Below are 21,783 nucleotides of genomic sequence, written 5' to 3'. Positions count from 1 at the left end.
TAAAATCTTACAAATTATTGAAAGACTGAAGTACGTCTTACATTGATGTTTTTAACTATACCAGTGCCGTTGATTTTGTTTTGAGTATCTTACGTTTCTGCTGTTGCGGTATAGCCTCAAGATTAAATGTTGCTAGTAACCGATTAACTGAATGTTAATTTTTAACCTTGCAACAACGCAAACAAAAATTATTTGTTATATTATAAAATATGAGGAGTTGTTGAAATGTGTGGGGTTGTATGGAAGTGCAAGACGTCTATGCCACTGAATGTGCTTATTGTAGAAGTAGGACAAGGTACAAATGCTTCCGTAATAGCAGGGAATTGCCTTTGTGCGGGGCAGATATCCGGTTAGGCATGACTGGCCGGGCGTTTAGCAGGAGGCAGTTTCGCGCCAAGGCTCTTATGCTATCCAGGCACATCTGTCGCGTCATTTCTCCCGCGTATCAAATCACTTGCTCCCGGTGAGGATCTAGGCGCCTGGTTCTCAGTCCACTTTGTCCTGTGGTTTTATGTAAGCTGGAGAGTCCGTTTTCTTTGTTCAACTGTCGGTCAGCCTGACCTTGCACCTCAGCTGTTGTTTAAGAAGACTCTCGACTGGCTGGAATGCAAATGAGATACCGTATAGCTTCGTTACAAATCACACTTGTTCAGGCTACTCAGACCCGCCTCAACAGAGTTCAAGGGGAAATAAAGGCAATCAAATAAATTTAAAAACTAACGTGTAATTTGTCTGGAATGTAGATCATAGCCTAGATCTTGATCATGGACAAATATGATAAGTTGTTCTAGCAATGGAGTTATATATACCTTGTATATGCCTTGTACCTCCTTGAACAAGCTAACCTATACATTCAGCCTGCGATGACATGAATTTTAAGGCGAAAAAAAAAATAATTATTTGGTTGGTGTTAACGGGAAATTTGTACGCAAATGTGAGCTCTCTCTCTCTCTCTCTCTCTCTCTCTCTCTCTCTCTATATATATATATATATATATATATATATTAAGCTTTAAAACCTGAGTGCTCGGAGTACGTGAGAGTATTAGCCACCCCACCTTACGTCAGTGACCTGACTATCCTCCATCCTGACGTAGCCCTGCAATCGAAGCAGTGAGATGATAGAAAGTAATGCACTTAAACTTAAATTCAGTTTCTGACTTCCCCTAGAATGTGGACAAGATTTCTGTACAGAGCTGGGTTGTATCTTGGATTAAAACAGACGTCTATATTTAATCCAAGGTTGTATATAGCTAAAATATGGTAAAGTATAAATGTGTATGGTTTGAAAACCTCACAGTGCTAAAATAAAAAAGATAACCAAATTTTATTTTGAAAAAAAACATATACCAGAAAATTGTATTTACATTTACGTTTCGTGGGTAAAATGGTAACGCATTACTGGTGCACACCAAATTAAGAATGAACATGCTATTCATTAACCTTAAACCGGTACCGTATAATTAGGTCTACCAACGTTATATCACTGCCACCACTGGGAAATTTTGTACAGAAATCTTGAACATTACCAAGATCACCTCGGTCACGGTGAAGAGGCAAGAAGTGATGTCAGAAATAATAGTAAAATGTTCCAATAATACTTTGTGTACATAAATTGTTGTTATATAAAATATTCACAACATTTATTCAAAATGAACACCTGAAACACTTTTATTGATGAATGCTGATTAAATAGTTCCGCACGAGGACACCAGTGATGGAGATAAACCTGGACAAGCTTACGTGGTTCGCACGGGCTCCAAAGGTCAAACTTATCTTGTGCTGGCAATGATGTAAAGCGAGCGTAGGGAGCGGCACGTGCGCTGTAAAGCGTACGGTCAACCCGATTTGTAATCGTCCACTTGGTTTGAGGTCTTTCGTTTCTAGAAGCTATATCAGGTCAGTCATTCTGAAACAGAAGATCTTTCGGACGACTTTCTTCTAATTCCAGAGGCGACAAATCGTATTGGGCCCTGCCTTTGTATGTATAATATCGATTTATGAACAGACTGCTAATGTAGCACTCATGCAGCAGTCCAAAGCACCCTAGTCACTACTGCACAGTAAAACGTACCCCACTGCGTACACTTTTTGCCGTCAACAAATGACAATTAAATCATGTAAACTTCTGAAGGATTCAATATTCTTATTCAGCGATGAAATCGAATCACAGATTCGGCATCAACTATATTATGCAATACCGCTAAACACTTAACAGCAGACCTACTGTAATAACCACTTTCCACATGTCCTATCTGCAATAAACACTTATACATGTTAAGGTATATAACAGTATATATATATATGCTGTTCATTACATAGTCCGAATTGTTCTGAGGGAACACAGCCATGGCGCAGCCGTAAATGGCGGCTGTTCTGTCCACGTCAGTAGTCCACCCAGGTAAAGCGATTCGTGATATCCCTATAGCATTAATTAAAACCATATACTAGTACCTCCTCACTTGGGGATCCGATATTACTTATTTTCGAGTTGAAGTCAATTGTCCAATGATTATTGCTGTTAAAAGCGCTAATGTGACGGATATCAGCAAGAGAAGGAAACGGTAATGACTGGAATTTCAAGGATCGTCTTGCAAGTAGATCAGGGATGGCAGAGATATTTACTTTCGATAGCTCAACTTTCCAGTGACGGAAATGTCCGCAGCTGGTACATGGTCATGCATTGTGAACGCACGCTCGATATATACACTGTAGCCGTCATAAAGGCATACCTCCCTTTTAAACGTGAATAGACGTCATGTAATGAAAGCTAACCAGGGTTTCTCTGCTTTGTTATAGTACAATAGTAAACGCCACGGCTCGGTCCTTTGTTTAAACAAGGGAAGGTTTGTACAAACAAATCCCAGACAAATTAACATCAAACAGTATGTAAGACAAAGGCACAGAGAGTTAAACCAGGACAGCGACGACAGTGTGATAGTTGGCAAGTGGTGACACCTAACCGACCTCCTCTGAGCTTACCTCAGACGAGTTGTAATTTCATAATAACTGTTCGTCTATATAAGCTTAAATAGTAGCAACTTATAGATTCTCCTAACACCATGACTTTAGCATAATTAGGTGACACCCCCCCCCCTATACAATGTTGATTGCAATTTCTCCATTCGGAAACCTGTTCGTCGTAACATAACTGGAACTTTCTTGAGTGCTGCGTAATCAAAACTTGAAGAAAACATCAATAAAAATCAATAATAATAGTAATAAAAAATAATAAAAAATTCTAATAAATAAATAAATATTGAACAATACATTCATCAGTAGCCATGCAGCATACACGCAATGCATGGGGATGCGTTTCACCGGAGTGTCCTCAATATTTGGTGAAACAAGTGTGTGCATTATACCTCCATGTGATGAATCTGCTAGTTATTGTTGTACCGTATACCACATATACTTTCAGTTTAGGCCTACCATTAACCTAAATTATCACTATCAATGTTGCCAAGTAGGCTTACCAATAACTATCTCTATGCATGGAACTGATATAACATGCGGAATAGAATGATATATTTGGTATTGAGTGAATGGTCTTATATACTCGTATCATTCATCGGTTATATTTCCATATGGACGACCGGGCGACAACCATTCACCATTTCCACGTTTGTATTGATGAGCATATAGCCCTATGCTTCAGGATGCGATGTATAACGTTCATTACATACATCATTACATAGGTCTATGCTGCAGGATGCCATGTATAACGTTCATTACATAGATCATTACATAGGTATATATTGCAGGATGTCATGTAACATTCATTACATAGATCATTGCATAGGTCCATGCTTCAGGATGCGATGTATAACGTTCATTACATAGATCATTACATAGATCTATGCTTCAGGATGCCATGCATAACGTTCATTACATAGATCATTACATAGATCTATGCTTCAGGATGCCATGTAACATTCATTACATAGATTATTGCATAGGTCTATGCATCAGGATGCGATGTATAACGTTCATTACATAGACCATTATAAAAGTCTGTGACTTACACAACAACACGTGTAAACATGAATGTAGTTGTTAGGCCTTTGGACAACGAGGTCGTGCGTTCGCGTGTTACACTTTGAATGCGGCTTTAAGTCAGCAGCAAATGCCAAGTGCCTATAAAGGCATTGGTTTACTCCGGTGCTGCAAGTTTCTCCACCTAGGAACCTTGTCGCCGTCATTGAGGACAGCATTATACATGGATCAATGATGTTGATCTTTGGAGGGGTGAAAAGGGCGCTTTAAAATTTTCATGAAATCAAAACTGGTATTTAAATGATAAACACATGCCTCGCATGGATTTGCTGTATAGGTTTTTAACCCATGAATCAGGAGATTATTGTGGCCGAAGAGCATGTTTTTTATTATTATTATCATTTTATCTTGCACATGAAGGCATGTGCAAGATCATTTGATACACGGCCTATGTTATTGCGTACATAGAAAGCCATATTAGAACCTTCACAGCTTCTGCTCAACGAAGCTAAAGGCCTGTGAGATTAGAGATAAAATGAAATGTGTGATTAATGTGTTTCTTACATCCACGAATGGGACAGTTTGTTTCTAATATCAACGAATATGACAATTACATTAGCTCGGTGGTTCAAATCTGACCTCCGTGGTAAAAATTCATAAGTATATATGCATGGCACCACCCCCCCTCCCCCAAAAAAAACAACAATCACGTAAACAAATAAATAAACATTAACAAATGTCACAATTGCTTTTCTAGCCTTGCTCATGCGTAATGGAAAGTCGTCGACAAAGCGGCTAGTACACAGTGAAGATTGACCTATCTTTTATTGACCATTCCACTCACGTCCACAGCAGTGATTACCATCAGCACTATTTACCTCGGAGCAGCGTCAACCTTAAGCAGTCCGGGTAAGAACGCCTGCACTTGGTGCCACTCACACGGGAATAACCATTGCGAAAGTTAACAAGAAACTTGATTGACCACTAAAGCTAGTGACTCCTAAGGTTCCCCACTTAGTTCGCACAAAGATGGTTGGGCTAGGGGTTTCGATCCTATATGGCGTCAATCTGCGAGCCATTACGGAGCCAATGAAAAGTAGTTCGGAGATCCAACGAGCATCCTTAACGATGTGGCCGGGATAATCTGGACTAAATCATGTGGATTTAATGGAGTGTTACAGAGTATTTATTCTGCAAATACAAAACAGGCAACGGAGCCTCCGTGGTCAGCGTGCTATGGCCCTTCACAATGACCCTTGGAGTCTTTCACCAATGCGGTCGATGTGAGCTCAAGTCCAGCTCAAGGCTCGCTTCCTCTCTAGTCGTACGTAGGAATGCCTGCCAGGTCTAGGGTTTCCTTGTTCGGTTCCTCCATATTTTTTTTTCGTTTTTTTTCTCCCAACGAATGTTTTTGTGTAGTTCTTTGGAAAGTGCGTATCTTCTTGACATACACACAAAAACACTTGTGTTGTTTTCATGCGAAGAAGAAATGTGCTACCCCAACACAAACATGCGTTAAATAGATGTGAAAGACATCTGTTTGTGTTAGAAAAAAAATAATAAAACACAAACTTGTGTTGAACCAAATACAGGTAATTTATGCAATTCACCAAAAATTTGTGTATTTTGCAACAAATATTGTATATAACGCCTAACAAATCTTGAGTTCAATTCTTTCAACACAAGACCTAGTGTTAATTCAGCACAAGATAAAGTTGTTGAAATATGACTCCATACATTTGTTGGAAAAAACACAAGTTTGTGTTCATACAACACAAGTGTTTTTTTGAGTGTAGATTACTTGGAAAATGATTGTTTGACAGATATGTATTAAGTACAGGAACTGAAATATAGATTTTATTTCTTTGCTTCCCTTATCAAATTGTCGTTTAGCGTCATATACATAGTAATTTTACACACGATGGCGGTCTGTTTAACGGATGGTGGAGACCAGTATCCCCAGGGGTAACCCATGCACAGACCTGTAAGATGTTACAGTCGAACTTTCCCTCGTGTACCGCCTTCGCGCTGATATGTACACGTGGTTGCTATATTAAACACAGGTGACGTGTAAACTTCCCTCTAAATGAATTAAGTATTTTTAAAATGTCACCAGGGAACCAATATTTATTGATTTTGATATATATTTGACATTTTTCATAAAATCCCACTTACGATAGAGAATACAGAATATTGCTGCACGAGCAATATGAACAAGCCTGGTGGGAAATCCGACATAATGTCATTTTTTTAACATAAATATAAACGTCTGCTTCATATAGACTCGGAGATGTTTAATACACTGGGCAGAGGAATCGGAGAATTCGAGAGAATGAACCAAACTATGGTATAGTGGACTTTTCAACTTCCCTGCTACGGTTTGGAAAATGATATAAGATGCAAGCAAATCATATGCACGATCATGCATGCATTTAGTTTACAATTAAGCACAAATTCGCAATTGCTGGAACATCCCGCAAAGAGACGAAGTTGTCTTGGGCTCAAGAGCCTCATTAACTGAATGGCAAATGATATAGGGTGTCAAAAATGATAGGGGTAAAAAAAATATAAAAATTATAAAAGCATCCATGAAACAACTTGGTGTAGAGTGCAAAGCATAATTTGTCCACGCTTGCGTGAGTGGATTGGCTTCAGTGATTGCGTTAACAGACAATGAAGAGACTCGGGGTAAATTCTGTATCATATTGCACACAAACTCTCGTTATTCATCATCCATCAGGCAACACCCCACCCCCTCCCAAAGCACTCAGTATATTTCGCTGTCTGTCATTTTGCCGATCACGTTCATAGTTAACGGTGTAAGCTACGCTACTATATATTTCCGTCAGTATCCCATAATACTATCTCTCAATGTTGAAATAAATTGTATCAGGAATATCATTTTGCAGACACAGGTACAGGATAAGCAGCTAGGGATGGAATAAATTAGTATGCATCTCTGTTTCCATCATTTGTTAGGTTTTATTTTACTATATATAACCAAGGCCGTCGGAGCCTTTTTTTTTCTCTTTTTTTTCTTCTTTTCTCTCTCACTTTGTACATCAACGTGGCGATTTCCAAGAAGCAATTTCAGATGCGCCTTTAAGTCAGGGGCTTTGTCACGCAGGCATCTGCCGAAGGTCAGTGGTTTACTACGGGCACTCCGGTCTTCACCACTTAACGCCAAGCATCTTGACTACGGCGTTTAACACCAATGTAACAATTAAATATAACTAGTAGTTCACCGTGGTATACTTCATCATTTGACCAGAATGACCCATTACATGTTCCATGTCACAGCTCTGCACTTAACATCATCATGAATGAATCATCATTCAAGTCTGTAAGATCATAGCGTTTGTCATATTGATGAAACCTCGCAACCTGGTGTTTACCTTTGCTGCTTTCAACGACGGCAATTTCGGACACACTTTCAGGTGGACGAGGTGGTTCGCATGACAACGCGGCGCGGGGACATAGAAGCCTCTCGCCAATGCGGTTGCTGTGAGGTCAAGTCCTGTTCACGTTGACTTCCTCTTCGGCCCTATACGTGGGAATGTCTGTAGCAGCCTGATATGGCTCTGTCCGCTTTCCTCCCACCATAATGCTGACAGCCGTCGTATAACTGAAATAATCTTGAGTAGGGGCGTAAGCACCAATCAAATAAATAAATAAAATAAATATCTTGTATTTGGAAACGTTTAGTGGGTTACACAAGTGTTTTCCTATATAACTAGCTCACCAAATAGTTACCAACCATTAACTGGACTGACCCATTAGCCGAATGGATTTCGTTCACAAAGTAACTTTTCTCTTCGGTTTCCCTTGGACTCTGCTTAGTTTTCTCCCACCATGATGCTGCAGACGTCGTGTTAGTGAAATATTCATGAGTGCGGCGTCAAACACCAATCAAATAAATAAATATACAACCCTTATCTAGGCTGTGCCAAGATAAAGAAGCGCAAAGACCAGGCATCACCAATCGATTGATTGATTTATCAGTTGATTGCTGTTTAAAACCATATTGGAGAATATTTCACTTCCACATTCGGCAGTGGAAGCCGAGGCTTTTTCAAGATGTTCTTCCACTTGTGACCTACGGATATGAATCCATTGATGGGAGACAAGTCATCCTTAACAAATATTAGACTGTTTGAACGGACTGTTTTAATTGTCATCTCGGCTCCACGAATATTGACAGCAGAGGAATCTACAAAGAGGAAATAAAACTACAACCTTTTCCCGGATATCACATCGTGTTGGTCGGCTGCCCTATGCAGACTGACCGCAGTAGTGACCAAATGGCGTCGGTGCGGTTTTAGCTTGGCTGAAACCGGTTTGTGTTTCCGGATGGTATCAACCGCGGCGGATAACGGCGGACGACAGACTTCATGTCCGGCTCCCCGGACTGACATTATAAGCTCTCCTGTCCTGAAAACTCTTGAGTGCTTTTTCGTTGTATTATAAAGCTCTTGAGCAACTCTGCGTGTCACACAGATATTTGAATGGTGTCTGTTTATATTTGTGTTAATAATAGACTGCATGCATTCCTGTAAACATCTTCACGTACTGTGAGGTCATCAAAAATCTGTTTACCCAACTGTGCCTATACTAGGCTGCAGCGTCGGTTTCAAAACAAAGTTCAGCGATGAAATGTCATCATATAACAGGTATCGTTACATAACTGTGAATACAAGACGACACAGTTAGTCGGCAAACATATCTGCATATGTTTACATACCAATGAACAAACTACTGCATTGTCGGCTTGAATAGATTATCATATCGATGTTCACATAACTATGAATCAAACACTGCATCATTATAGCCTGCAAACATCTTCATGCAGGCATTGAAAGGTCACCATATGTTTGCTTACATGACTGTAAATCGTAAAAGACTTTATGTTGGCTTGAAAACATGTTCTACCGTTAAAAGGTCATCACATATTGTCCCAGTATATTTAATATGTTTATCTTTCCCTTTCGATTTAAAAATCTCCCAGGGGCCTCCGTGGCTCAGTTGGTTAGCGCGCTAGCGCAGCGTAATGACCCAGGAGTCTCCCACCAATGCGTTCACTGTAAGTTCAAGTTCTGCTCATGCTTGCCGTATGTGGGAAGGTGTGCCAGCAACGTGGTCGTGGGTTTTCACCGGGCCATGCCCGGTTTCCTCCCACAATCATGCTGGCCGCCGTCGTATAAGTGAAATATTCTTGAGTACGACGTAAAACACCAATGGAATAAATAAATAAATAAATAAATAAAAATCTCCCAAATCAATGGAAATACAAGAAGCTTTGCCTTGGCCGGTTTCTGACAGGAAATGTCCATGTCATCTAGTTCACACAACACGTATATAGATAATAATGTAAATCCACCAGTTTCCTATGGGTTCTGCTCGGTTTCACTTATTTAACGCCGTCATATAAGTGAAATATTCTTGAGTAGGGCGTGAAACACGAATATTGTTACTTGTGAAACATTTAGGCAGATTTGTCATCTAGATCCAAGACCTGATCTTCATTCCTAGGGTGATATTTTGTGGGAAAACTAGTAATGAAGTAGACATGTACTTAAAGAAAATAATCGTCACTCCAGCTTGGACCCAAGTCGCCGTAACGCGCGATAACTTTGCAACCCCTTTGTAAAGAAATCCTTCCGCACAATATACAGAAGGTGGCAACGGAGTGCAATTCAAAGATTTGGAGCCAACCTCCAAGCACTGCACGATTTTCTTAAGTACACATGTTATGATGTTTATGCAATATTTTAAATTTCTCGCTGAACAAAATTCAGCGCAAAATCTCATTGTGTAAATAAGTCAGAAAGGTGGTGTTTTGCACATATCAGAGTTCTATTAAGCAGATTGAGCATAATTCTCAGATAGAAGGTACCTTATTCAAAATGACCATGCGCTGCACAAAAAAACCCCACCTTGTGTAAATAATTCAGACAGGTGATGTTTTGCAAATGGCACAGTTCTATTAAGTTCTTACCCAATCAGTTGAGCGTGATTCTGGGACAGAAAAAACACTATTCAAAATGTGATGCCCTGAAGGGAACAGATTTGACTTCCAAACGAGCTATTTTGCTAGCGAAAGATCATGACATATGCCATTTGACCCAGCCCAACCAGGGCTCGAATTAGGAAAGGCCTGATTTATTTATGTATTTATATTTATTTATTTATCTGATTGATGTTAAGCTACATACTCAAGAATTATTCACTTATAAACAGTGGATATTAGTTTAATGGATGCAGTGCCAAGAATAAACCACCGACCTTTGACAAAACTTTGACGAACTTTTCCACGTATGACGAGCAGATATGCACAACACGCATGTTGGTGTATGGGAGTCAAGTGGTCCTCAACTAGCGCTCCACAAACGGCCGCATTAACATAGTCCACTGCTTATTGTCATCGAAGCTCCACGACTAATGAGAGGAAATATCTGACACCTGTTATTTCTCTTGAGTTCAATGAATTCCCCCGGGTCAAATGACATAAATGACACATGACATAATAACTTTGTATACCAGGAAAGAAAAGAATCCAAGTCCTAATGGTCTGCAATTTTGCGTTTCTTTTAAAATCAACGGCTGACGGTCGACCTGCTAAAGCTAAATTCTGGCCTGTTTTTGCCAGTACATAAGACTGCCATACCGAGCCATCCAGCTCCATATTTACCGATATAGTTTCAAAACACTCAGTTGAGTTGCTGTTGTCTACCAATTCTCTGTTCCAGGAAGCCTTAGTAAGAAGGCGTTGGTCATGGCAACAAGCTGTTATCTGGTTTGACTTGTAAGTAAACCGCTGCCTGTCAGTTCAGGTCTTGGTAATGTGGTAGCTGCGCTGATGTTGCTCTACGCATGCATCATTCTGGTTCAAGGGCAAACGGCTCTGTCGCGTATGCGTGGGCGCAACTGTTCGTGCCAAAGCTGTATTTGTGCCTAAGCTGTGTTTAAGCCAAAGCTGTCTTCCTGTCAAAGCTGTGTTTCTGTTAAAGTGAAAAAAAGTAATCACTCAAGCCGTAAAGCCGTTCATCTGTTAACATCAATGCTATTTTTTGTGTTTGTGTGTATGGCGAAGATAATCATTTAAAATCATTGCGGTTGTGTCGTTGGAGGTGAAAGATATCTGTTTAGAGGGAAGCTGTTAGCCAATCTGTGTTTATGTGTGTGTAAAGGAGTCCCTTGGTTAAAACCCGTGGGTGGTGCACAGAATCGATGCTTGGCACGATTTGTGGATCTATCAGACGGTCGTTCCATGCATCTTGCTTTCCTTCTACAATGGTCGACGGGTTAACAGTCTGACAGACTGCTAATTCTACCCTGGAGAACAATTGGAGCTCAGGCGTTCAGGAATAACATTTCCTGTACGGTATTTTAGCTCTAGAAAGCATGATGTACAATCTTTCCCCGGGTCAAGCAAACACAGAATTCTGTGAGGCATCGCCGTTATCAAACACTGCCCAGGGAGCCATCAAATCATGATGCACCACGGGTATTTACCGCACGTGCGATTCCAATTTCCTCGAGGCCGTTCTTACCATTATAACCTGCAAATTTAAGCAAATATATATAGCATAATTCATATTGATATAATAAGCTGGATAGCTGTTTCCAGTGCGCATGATCGAGATTTCATCGGTACTGGACAAACACATCCACGTGACCGTGTCAAACCATTATGACGCTCGGTAATTACACAAAGTTCAGCAAAATCCGTGTACTTTATTCAACTCGTTGTGACATCTGAGACTTTACATGGGTTCGAGGACAGTTTCAAGTTGAAAATCAGAAAAATACATTTTAAGAAATTGGATTGGAGTTGAATTCTGGGCTTTCGTGGAAGATTGTAATGTTGTGCCATAGACATAAATTATCGTGTGTTTTTGTTTATCCCACATGTTTTTGTTCACGCACATGTACACTGGGGCACCACTCGAAACAGCTGCATATATCTGGCATATTGCGTAATTATGAGGTAATTTTGTGCATAGCTGTAATTAAAGCACAACTGAGTGTAATATATGATGGTTGGCAAATCAAGTTTTAATTGAATTGAACTGAATTCATTTCTTATTTAACAGCGATTCCCCGCAGCCAGTAGCCACTAAGGCTTGCAGGCGTGCTGGCTTGCAGGAACAGAACAAGAAAATTTGAACATTTGGCAACTATTAACACTGTCGTCACTGCTCTGGTTTTACTTTCTATGTTGTACGTCCATAGTTACATTGTTGAGCTTTATTTCAGCCAGTCGGGATGCTATATGTATTTTGCACGTTTCAGTATTCTTGGTTTTCGTTTTAAAATATGTATAGAAAGCTGCTAACGTTATTATAGTTCAATGTGACTTCTGTGATCACTGGTGTTAATGAATAAAAACAATCAATCAATTAATCATTCACGCAATCAATCAGATAAATACAGACCTGCAAATATTAGCGAAATTTGCTGTTACGCTGTATATACGTACAATTTCTCTATCTGTAAGAACAAAGTGATGTCAAAAATCCTTTTTGGGCGCATTGTTGACCGTAAATGACTCAATAATTCACCCGGTATTGACGGTAAAATAACTCGATCAAGCGGTGATTTTTCCCCCGACGAATCCACACTTCCCCCGAGTTAACCACTTCATTTCGAGTCCGCGGAATCTGTCCCCAGTTACATTTCGTTTACTTAATCGAACTGGCATGAGTATCGCAATACACAGCCTTGGCGGACCGGTTCTACTCGACTCCACGTAAACAGATCGTGTTTACCTCATCCGATTAATAAAAACGAGCTTAGATGATGATCAGTGAGTTTCCCCGAGATAATGTCCCAAACGTGCCGAGATATATAGATAGCCTTTGGTTATAACCATCATAGTCCATCGCTTCCGTGTGGCTTTGACTCCATGAGACCAGCCTCGCCATTGACTTTACGCCGGTTAAGGTGGAGAGTATGATATGGTTATGCTCGTTTTAATACATTGCCACTTCCAGTCTTGAAAAAAAAATATACCCAGGCCCATTAAGTGTATTTATGACAGAGTAGTTCTCGTGACCCTACACAACTGCTTAGATATTGATTATATTCTCTGTGAAAGAACTACTCCGCTAACGATCGAATTGTGAGCTCACAAACGAATTTGTTAGAGAACAGGATGGCGAATGAGTTAGACATACGGTATGCCTTTTTTTTTTCGGCCTCAGTGGGCACTTTTTCACCAGACACGATAATAGGTGAACAAATGACTTATGCCTTCTTAGTAAGAGTTAAAACAGAACGGCTGATATCAAACACATGCCTCTTTTCTTAATATAACGAATTGAATAATTTGTGCCATGTATTATTTTCCCACAGTCCCATATTTATATATATACGGCCATGTTGTATAAAGATCACTTTTTCATGTTTTGGAAAAATACAAACGAGTGTTAAATCGTGTTACTGATTTTCAAAAATTCGGCCGATTACATTCACCTGGAACACTGGGGACATATATTTGCGTGCTTACGCACCACCAGCAGCAACATGTACGTAATTCTTTTCTGTCCTGAATATAACATTACAGACCCTTAATACAATATGGTTGATCAGAAAATCAATGAGTATATAAAATGTAATCACACACATTTGGTCTTGATCAATAACCATACCCGACTGTCTCGGCAAGACAATTATTCTAATCATTGCCTAGCGTGATGAATGTCTGATTTCCTCCCAGCTCATTTACATGGCGGAAATGTCTCTGACAAGAGCAATGTACGAGTTCTCTTTCCAGGTCCGTCACCAGCAAAGGTCTAGTCTTTAACATTAACCATTCCGTCTTTGGTTAGTAAAGATTCCGCGCCGTTCCTCTCGGGCTGGACACTGCTGACCTTCGAAGAGGCCGGAATGGTCATTTCTATAGGACTTAAAGGCGGAGGTTTGGCGTCCTCTCCGTAACGGACACGAATCGCGTCGTCGTAGCGTTCCTCATTGCAATATTGATGCAGAAAGCTAGGAAAGAGCAGAGCGAGCGCCAAGGTCGTTCCACCGAGACAGAACAGCACCAGTCCGATTACTTTGCACATATCCAGCATGGTGTTGTGCGGATTCGCCTGCTTGTCCACCAGCAAAATTTGGTTGGAAGAATCAGTCTCTATGATGATGGGTTTTCTGGGTACGAGGTAGCCCACAAGGATCCCGATCACCCCGAAGATCATGAGGTTGACACCGATCCAGGTGGACACCTTCCACCAGACGGGCCGACACCGGCGTCGCCTCCGTGCCGGATTCAGAAGGTACCGATAGTCGTCTTCTTCCTCGTATATAGACGGGTCCTTGAAGAAGGCGGTATCATAGAAATTGTGAAGGTAGGATTTCACGCCGAAATAGTCCGGACAACTACGTCGCTTGTCGTACTTCCTGGTGCGACGCGATTCCTGCTCGTCCAAGGAATGCCTCTCCATCGAGGCCTGTCGACTCAGACGTTTACTGCTTCTCCTGGAATTCGACCTGGACTCGTCAGCACCCACGGACGCGACAGACGATTTCCGACTGTGGCCCGTTTGCGGAAGAAATTCCCGTTCTTCTGTCACTGGCAGTTCCGCCATGGTTTGAATCCAGCCGTGCCACGTGACTCGGAGCGTGAGCGAAGGAGCTGATGGGAAATTTCTGAAATGTAAATGAACATAGACAAATAAATAGATAAATAATATAAATAATTTAAGAGATAAATAAAACTTATACAAATAAAGCAGTACTAAACAAACAAACAATAAATAAAATGTATATCTGCCTTACATTGCTAAATACTGTGTTCGACCTAAAATTTTGTCCATGACCCAGTTACTTATTTTGCCTGATTGTGAGAGTTTTAGAGAATTGTTAGTACTTTGTCAGACATGATATCCTACTGGAAAAGTTCCAAAAGTAATATTTTATGTGCTTTACTTCCGTCTAAAACTAGTTTTTTGTTCAAATACAGTATATTTGATTTTTCGGTCCCACATTTATGGTGAATGCAAACACTTTACGCCAGAGAACCGTACAGTTTGACACAAAATTAGGCTTGAATAGCAGCAGTGGAAGCAGCGTTAAAATGATGCCTTGGAACTTGCTGTTTGTCTAACTGAAAGTATTTGACTTGTGCAAGGGATTCGTGGAAAAGCAGTGTTAATGGAGATTGGTATTTGGACTACAAGAGGCGGAATGGTGAAACGTGACATTCTCTATCGTCTGCCACTTGAGCATCTACTCTAAGGCACATGACTCCCACGGGGATTTTCACCTGACAAGCTATAGAGTGTCTGCACTACAACGGACAGCGCTTGGCATCCATGCTCTAGGCATCGCTTGTTTCTGCATGGAAGATAACAAACATGATTGACTGCTAATTAAAAGGCTAATACACTCATATAAAATTGGTGCGCAACATTTTTTGTTTTGAAAAGGGCTACCTAAACATAACGTTACACGCGGTGTTTGAAACGTTCAAAAAATATATATGAGCCTTCGCTGGCTTAACCTAATAAGGTGGTTATTGCCACTTTTGCTACAACATTAAACCTAGAATGTTGTCAAATACCTGACAAAAAGGCATTGGTTTATTGTTTGTATAGAGTCTTGGAGAAAAAGTTTTTGTTTTTTCGCAAATTCTTGGAGAATTATATCTAATCCTTCGAGAATTGGTAATTATGGTCGCCAGGAAATATACGTGTCATGATGATATCGACATGAAACGTCTCTTTAAGGTTGACAGATGATGTAAATTGTCGACACTTACACTTACAGTTGTATGTGTTTACTTCATCTTGGGTCGACATTTTGATTATTGATGTCTGGAGTTAACGCTAAAAATAGGTCCAACGTTGCCGCAAGCTCATTCAATCAATAAATATTTTAAGGTCAGCTTGGACATTTCTCTTGTTGGTAGACTTTACACAAGCAACAGCTCCGAGGCCGGAGGCTAATATTTAAGTCAGTATATAACTAACTAAAACATATTGGATGGATTAGATTGTGTATTTTGTTGCTTATAAAGATTCGCGGGGGCCTCCGTGGCTCAGATGGTTAGCGCGTTAGCGCAGCGTAATGACACAGGAGCCTCTCACCGAGGCGGTCGCTGTGAGTTCAAGTCCAGCTCAGCTCTCCGGCCTTAAGTGAGAAGGTCTGCAAGCAACCTGCGGATGGCCGTGGGTTTCCCCCGGGCTCTGCCTGGTTTCCTCCCACCATAATGATGGCCGCCGTCGTATAAGTGAAATATTCTTGAGAATGGCGTAAAACACCAGTCAAATAAACAAAACAAAAATAATAAATAAATATAAAGGTTCGCACTGTATATTACACTGGCGATTTAACTGTTATCAGGCATATAACTGAAATAAGCTATTGATAATCCAGTGCCGTGTTAGCTAAATGGACAGCTTATACGGTTTACTTCGGTACGCATGCGTATTAGGCTGGGCCCGCGATTGTTGCACTGAATTAACTGAATTAAAAGATTACACGTGTACATATACACACACTGTGTGTATCCATCAAAGGAAACCTAAGAACTGTAGATCCAAGATCCATTCCCCAAAATTAAATGATACTTTGAGACTTTATGCCGGAATTATTCACATCCAATTGTGGAGATGAAGTCCGTGTTTATAGATATAGAAAAGGGAATATCTTCTCTATAATATCAAGTAAGACTTAATATCCTTGAGACCTTTCTGAAACTGAACAACACAGGGACTGCTGGACTAACGTTCGATATACATGTATTTATTCCACAGCTGACAAATTCAGATATGACATGCCCTTTCGACCAAAGATATTTATACGCTGTCCAACAATCCCCTGCTGTCCAGGCTGTGTCCGTTGGGACAAGTTTTACGAGTTTCTTATCACTTGTACATCTGGCCAGACCGTCACAAGCTGTCAGTTCAATTCGACTGTATATGCACTTTAATCCACGTGCGGCGTTATGTCAGGGGTAGACATGTCGGGCATACACGCTGAAATGGCTATCAGGCCAGATGTACACAATGGGTGGCTTAATGCAGATTGCAAGTGTCAAGACACCCAACTGTGCTGCTGACATGAACCTGAGTAGAAGTTAGGTAATTTATTTATACACAACGGTTTACAATTTAAGAGGCGGATGGACACATACTTACAATGTCTATTGAACGTGGCATTGACAAATAAACAATTTTTACTTGGCAGCTATTATTCAAAAGGGTGAATACATTTATCAAAGCATTGCATGCATTAGCAAAGCAGTGAATGCATTTATCATAGCAGCAAGCACACAGAATTAAGTGAACACGAAGACAAATACTCGAAGCGATTATTACTGTATAATATATCTCTTTAATATAGAACCAGAGTTTTTACCGTTGGAGTGACTCATATGTTTTACAGCTCAATGCAACAATTGTGCTATATGATTTATAATGGAAATAAGTCACTGCAGAATTTTACAATTAATGAAATAACAGTATTAACCAAACGGATATTTCATTGTACTTTATATCACAAAATTTCAACAAACGGAGGTAAAATGAAACTTCTGTCCATGCGTGTACGTAAAAACCAACTAACGCAACTAATGCTGTATTTAAAAGTATTACCCTTTTCTATCAGGTTTTCGCCACGCATTAACATTCACTCTGTTGAATGAATAAATAAATGATTTTGATTTGATTTATTTATTTGATTGGTGTTTTACGCCATACTCAAGCATATTTCACTTATACGACGGCGACCAGCATTATGGTAGGAGAAAACCGGGCAGAGCCCGGGGGAAACTCACGACACACCGCAGGTTGCTGGCAGACCTTCCTAGTACGGCCGAAGAGGAAGCCAGCATTAGTTGGACTTGAACTCACAGCGACCGCATTGGTGAGAGGTTCCTGGGTTATTACGCTGCGCTAGAGCGCTAACCAACTGAGCCACTGGAGGCCCCGGTTTTGGTTTTACTCGCCGTATTCACTCGTTTGTATTTTTAACATGACACAGTTCTCGTATGAACCCCTAAAACCTGACGTCGACTTTTAAATGGAGCTTTTTAAACGGGGCCAGAGGCTGTCTAAGCATCCATGTTTAATGCATCAACATTATGCTGTTAGGACCAATTGTTCTCCAAACGCTGCTGAGATACCTATATTTATATTAGTGGCGGAAATCATTGAAGGACAACGAGTCTGAAATATCGACTGTCTTTCTTAAATCATTGAAAACTTATGAGCGCCTTCTCTCATAAATGTTACCAGCTTTATTTGTTATTTATATACTATTGGGGCCTCCGTGGCCGAGGTGGTTAGCACGCCAGCACGGCGCAATGACTCCGGAGCCGAATACCAATGCGATCACCCTGAATTCAAGTCCAGCTCATGCTGCCTTCCTCCCCACCCATACGTGGGAAGGTCTTCAAGCAACCTGTGGCTGATCGTGAGTTTCCATGAGCTTTGCCCGATTTCCTCCCACCATAATGCTGGCCGTCATCGTATAAGTGAAATATTCTTGAGTACGGCGTGAAACACCAATCAAATAAATAAATAAATATATATTATTCATTACATATTCATTAGGGAACTGGAGTTTTAAGTTGTTTTGGATTAGCGATTTGGATCTCACTTTTATAGTCTACAATTGATATACGAATATCGGACTTGACGCTTAGATACAAGAACTAAAAATTCCAAAGTTATTCAAGGTCCACCGGATTCTTTTTTTTCGGGAGGGGGGGGGGGGAGTGGAGGAGGGGATACACCCGCAAGTGCTTTTTCCTGTCATAAATATAACACCAGGTCAGGTCAACCCAGTCCCTATGTGATAAAGTATGTTTCATGTAAAATCTGTTATAATTAATTTTCCGGCAAAAGCTTTCAGTTCATATTCAAATTAATATTTCATTCAAAATGTGTGTAAACTATAAATGACTCTTAAGTCATGTTATCGTGCATGTAGCCGGTACCGGTGACACACTGTGCATTCAGCCGGTACCGGTGACACACAGTACATGCAGCCGGTACCGGTGAAACATCGTGCATGCAGCCGGTACCGGTGAAACATCGTGCATGCAACCCGTTCCGGTGATACACAGTGCATTCAGCCCGTTCCGGTGAAACACCGTCCATGCAGCCGGTACCGGTAACATACGGTGCATGCAGCCTGTACCGGTGACACACCGTTCATGCAGCCCATACCGATGACATACCGTGCATGCAGCCCGTACCGGCGACACACTGTGCATGCAGCCCGTCCCAATGACACACCGTGCATGCCGCCAGTACCAGCGACACACTGTGCATGCAGCCCGTACTGGTGACACACCGTGTATGCAGCCCGTACCAGTGACACACCGTGCATGCAGCCCGTACCAGTGACACACCGTGCATGCAGCCCGTACCAGCACTGTGCATGTAGCCCGTACAGGTGACACACCGTGCATACAGCCCGTACCGGTGGCACAACGTGCAAGCAGCCCGTACCGGTGACACACGGTGCATGCAGCCGGTGCCGGTGATACACCGTGCATGCAGCCAGTACCGGTGACACACCGTGCATGCAGCCCGCACCGGTGACAGACTGTGCCTGCTGCCCAGAGAATTCCAGTGACACACCGTGCATGCAAAAACCATCAAGTGCAAACGCGATATTGTACTCTGCACCAGTTTCTCAATATTTGCTAACATTATCGTCCCCGGGACAACAAAAACATTTGCCTGGGGAACTGTGTCTATACACGGATATTGTTTTAACTAGGAAACTAGTGACATTGACGACATATCAAAGGGCATGAAATGTATTATTAAGAGGCAATATCGATCTGGCTATCTCAGTAACTATGGCAATATAATGAGTCTAAAATATTTATTACGGTCATCAAATTATAATGTAACTATATACAGGTGATTTAATTAATTCTGCACTGAATTACTAGTTGCAAGCACGACAGATCATGAACGTCTATTATATATGTCACATAAATAGTACATGATGCATTGTTTAAAAGTCAAAGAGAGAGTGTCGTGAGCTCAAGTCCAGCTCATGCTGGCTTCCTCTCCGGTTGTATGTGGGAAGGTCTGCAAGCAACTTGCGGATGGTCGTGGGTTTCCCCTGGGCTGTGTCCTATTTCCTCCCTCCATGATGCTGGCCGTTTGTCCAGTGTAACGTTCACTATACAGACTAGGTGTCTTCCACCAATATGGTGTTCATATCTGTACGCCCAACGTGGAAATGTAACTCACCATTGATCTATGGTACACCCCGGGTACCCTGGATTCACCCACCATAAAACTGACCGCCATCGTATAAAAATTCTTGAGTATCGTGTTAAAGAGCAGGCAGGCAAATAAATAAATAAATAAATAAATAAATAAATAAATAATATTTTTGAAGTCAATAAATGCCTATTCTTCTTCGTTTGTCTGTTCTTAGTCTTACATATGTGTGGAACTTCAATTTCTGACGTCTTAGTGTTTTCAAACGGTTGTGTCTTCAGGGCTCTGTGCAATCTTCTCCAGCGATGAACGCCATCACAGTGCTATTAGCGTAACAATGTTAGCCCAGGATAATAAAGATTGATAAATGAACTAAATGGTGATGGTTCTATAAGCAATCACTCATACCATTAGTATTGGTGCAAGCGTGCATCAAAATTGCTGGTTTTTAAAAGCGAAATGGATCTTTGCATAAAACATAGAATGTTTTGAAACAGCTCTTGATGTTCCAGAAATAATTGTCATTTATTCCAGGAAGCCCGGCTTTGAGAGTTTCCTGCATCCAATGTTCGTTCCGAACGTGGGCGTTTGCCATAGGGCTTCAATGATAAATGATCTGTCTACAGGCTTTATAGGCCTACTGCTTTGTGAAGCAGACACATATATAATGCGCAATTCCGTGTACATTCATTTTTTTTTTTTGACACCGAGATGATTTCTGAGAAGGATAGAGCCCTTCCTCTCACGTCCAAAATAAAACTCATTCTTAGAAACAGGTCTTCACATAATAATAATAAAAAAATGCCCGCGAGATATCTCTAAATAAAATGCCTTGGCAGCCGGTGATTGACTTTCCTTTTAGACTGACACACGCGTGTTTCTGTCAACTATGAAGCCTTCTTAACACCGTAACCTTCGTAGATGAGAGTTTTTGGTGTTATTCAGCACTATATGTTGAAAGCTGTGACAGTTGTCACTGGGCGTAGCATTGTCCATATGGTTGATGCTACGATCGATAAAAACAAATGAAGTGTTTATCTGTTGTTTTAAAATGATTAATTAATTAATTAGCATACGCAGCTGTGCTGCTGGTACGCCTATATCCAACACGACCTTGGGGAAATACGGGCAGGCACAGTAGCCTGAGCTAGCTTTGCGCCGTGTTTACATTAACGAACTATACACATGCTAGACAAAGGCTTACCTATCTTCTTAGCTCCATGCCTTTCCCCATGACTAATCTGCTGAGTACGACACTGTACGGTGGTAAGAAACCACTTGTATTGTGTAAGACGCAACAAGCTTCAGTGTCAATGGGAAGCGATTCCTGCAGGCTGTACAAGTATTTATCCTCCAATGCGAAGCCCGAACGCCCGGGTGGTTGGCTACCAGGGCTTGCCGATAGCGGAATCACGTTCTATTGATTTAGCCATCCATCACCATAGCAACCGGAAACTGGGATTTGAGGGCGCTGCTGGGAGAAAATGTGCGCGCGGGTAATTTATGCAAGTCTCCGATCATTTGATTCGTCCTACCTCGCATAACAATTAACGGTCGCGGGCACGAATCCACGCACTGTTGTTTGTGATTCGAGC

General features: G+C 41.1%; 1 protein-coding gene across 1 annotated transcript; it reads right to left on the bottom strand.

Annotated features, from left to right (window-relative positions):
* Nucleotides 1-13,015: 13,015 nt before the first annotated feature.
* On the bottom strand, nt 13,016-21,527 carry LOC135471612 (neurensin-1-like). Its single transcript, XM_064750903.1, has 2 exons — nt 21,393-21,527; nt 13,016-14,645 (listed from the first exon to the last, which is right to left on the bottom strand). The coding sequence occupies exon 2, from the start codon at nt 14,582-14,584 to the stop codon at nt 13,790-13,792; it is 795 nt and encodes a 264-aa protein (XP_064606973.1). The 5' UTR covers nt 14,585-14,645; nt 21,393-21,527; the 3' UTR covers nt 13,016-13,789.
* Nucleotides 21,528-21,783: the final 256 nt, after the last annotated feature.

This window comes from Liolophura sinensis, chromosome 7 (assembly GCF_032854445.1).
Source record: "Liolophura sinensis isolate JHLJ2023 chromosome 7, CUHK_Ljap_v2, whole genome shotgun sequence".
Lineage (NCBI taxonomy): Eukaryota > Metazoa > Mollusca > Polyplacophora > Chitonida > Chitonidae > Liolophura > Liolophura sinensis.
This window is presented reverse-complemented; position numbering and strand designations above follow the sequence as displayed.